This window comes from Aplysia californica, unplaced genomic scaffold, assembly GCF_000002075.1.
Source record: "Aplysia californica isolate F4 #8 unplaced genomic scaffold, AplCal3.0 scaffold00483, whole genome shotgun sequence".
Lineage (NCBI taxonomy): Eukaryota > Metazoa > Mollusca > Gastropoda > Aplysiida > Aplysiidae > Aplysia > Aplysia californica.
In genome coordinates, this window is record NW_004797753.1 from 345607 (window position 1) to 347502 (window position 1896).

General features: G+C 39.7%; 1 protein-coding gene across 1 annotated transcript in view; it reads left to right on the top strand.

Annotated features, from left to right (window-relative positions):
• The first annotated feature begins 611 nt into the window (after window positions 1–611).
• Window positions 612–1896, top strand: part of LOC118478305 (lectin ADEL-like) — a 4595-nt gene continuing 3310 nt past the window's right edge. The window contains exon 1 of the mRNA XM_035971695.1: window positions 612–624. Within this exon, the coding sequence (XP_035827588.1) occupies window positions 612–624 (13 nt within the window). The remainder of the gene's footprint in view (window positions 625–1896) is intronic.

The following is a 1896-nucleotide window of genomic DNA, read 5'->3' on the forward strand; positions in this document are numbered from 1 at the left end:
CACACACACACACACACACACACATACTCATACCAATGCATCCCTACACACGCATACACCTTGTCACCGAACACACATAAACACACTCACACACACGCACACACACGCACACGCACGCACGCACGCACGCACGCACGCACGTGCACACTCCCACTCACGTGGCACAGGTGCCTACCATTGTAGCTGCTGCTGTTACTCCCGATTTGGTCAAATATACGAGGATTTACCGAGAAAAAAGAAAAGCAAACCAATCACTTTTTTTAAAGTAAAAAAGAAAAATGATGATTTGCTATTTAGGTAAAAGTATACTTTTAAATTCGAACCGAGTCTGTTCGCCATGTTTTTTCGTTTCTTTATTTTGTTGTTGTTGTTTTTTTAAGCCTTATCCTATTTTTACGACGTCAGACAGCTTTTCATTGGTCTGGGGTCCACCTATCCTAAAACTGCAATTTCGCTAGGTACACCCCGGGGTCCATCCATCCACTTTTAATTTTGCTATCGCTAGGTGTCGAAGGGGGGGAGGATGCATTTAGGTCAAGGGCCAGATGAGTGGCATCTGGTCGATATGATATTCTTGTGGAAGACCTCTTTTCGTCCCATGTTTAGCCGCCATGTTTGTCATTGGTAAGTCAGATTTGGGAGGAACCATTGTTGTTGATAGGGTGTTGTTTTTTTTTACCTCGATTGATAGGTATATTTTATGGGTGAGTAGTGGTGACATATGGTAAATTGCTGCATTTGCTTTTTGGGTCCTCATTTCAATGTTGCTCTCCAATCTTCTGCCCAGGTATTTAAAATCCTCAACCTGTTTAAGTTGTGCCTCGTCGATTGTTTAAACGGCCTGGATTTCAGTTGACTTTCTTTACTTCTGTTTTGGCAACGCTAATTCTCATCTGATAATCTTTGTACTTTTCATTCAGGCTCTCTGTATATTGTTACATGTATAAGCTATTGGAATTTAAGATGCTCTGGTCATCGGCTAACACGAGTCCATATTCGCTCGTGTTTTTTTTTATTATTACAAATGTGTATTTGCCTCCTTGAGGACACTGTCCAAACATGCAATAAATAGAACTAGGGAAAGCACAAATCTTTGTCTGACTCCTAATAATACATTGTACTGGAAATCAGTCAATGAGTCCTTCTTTTTTCTTACACCAAAAAAGCTAACCTCATAAAGAGTCATGATCTTTTTAGGAGTTGGCCTTTCACTCCCTATTCCCTCAGCCGTTTCCATAGCAGGCATCTGTTCACTTAATTGTATTTGCACTATTGGTTGCATTCTTTGTTCCAAGATCTCGCTCAGCGAACATTTGAGATAACATGAATTACCCCGACGTTTCACGTCACTCATCTGTTGAGATGTTATATGTTTCTGTGGGTCAACCCCTTGCCTTCTATGTTTTTAGTGAGGACAAGATGTCCAAAGCCTTTATGGCGGTGAGTATTCTAGAATCTGCATTTGCTGTTTCTGATTGTTCTTATTAGTGAACAGCCTACGTGGGCACCTTTCAGTGCGTGTTTGTTTTCTTTCCCTTCTATAAAATTCTCAAAATCCTCCTTAGAGACCACATTTCTGTTTTTCTAATGTTTCAATTGTAGTTTCACTCACTGACTTTCGTTATTGTCAAGCTTTTAAGTTTTACATCTGTATAGCAGGGTTGACCACCCTAAGTTAGATCGTTAGAATCCTTATTTTAGGAGTCATTGAGATTTTTCTATTTTTCAGGATTGTAGTGAAGCTGGCTCTAGCTGCTGAAGCTGCCTTCAGCTATAGCAATTATTTGCTTCATTTCTGTGGAACGTAAATTGGAATCGGGTGTAATAATTTTATTGGATATATAAACCGTTGAACGTGTTTGATCTTTTCGTCCTAATATGAATAATAATGATTAA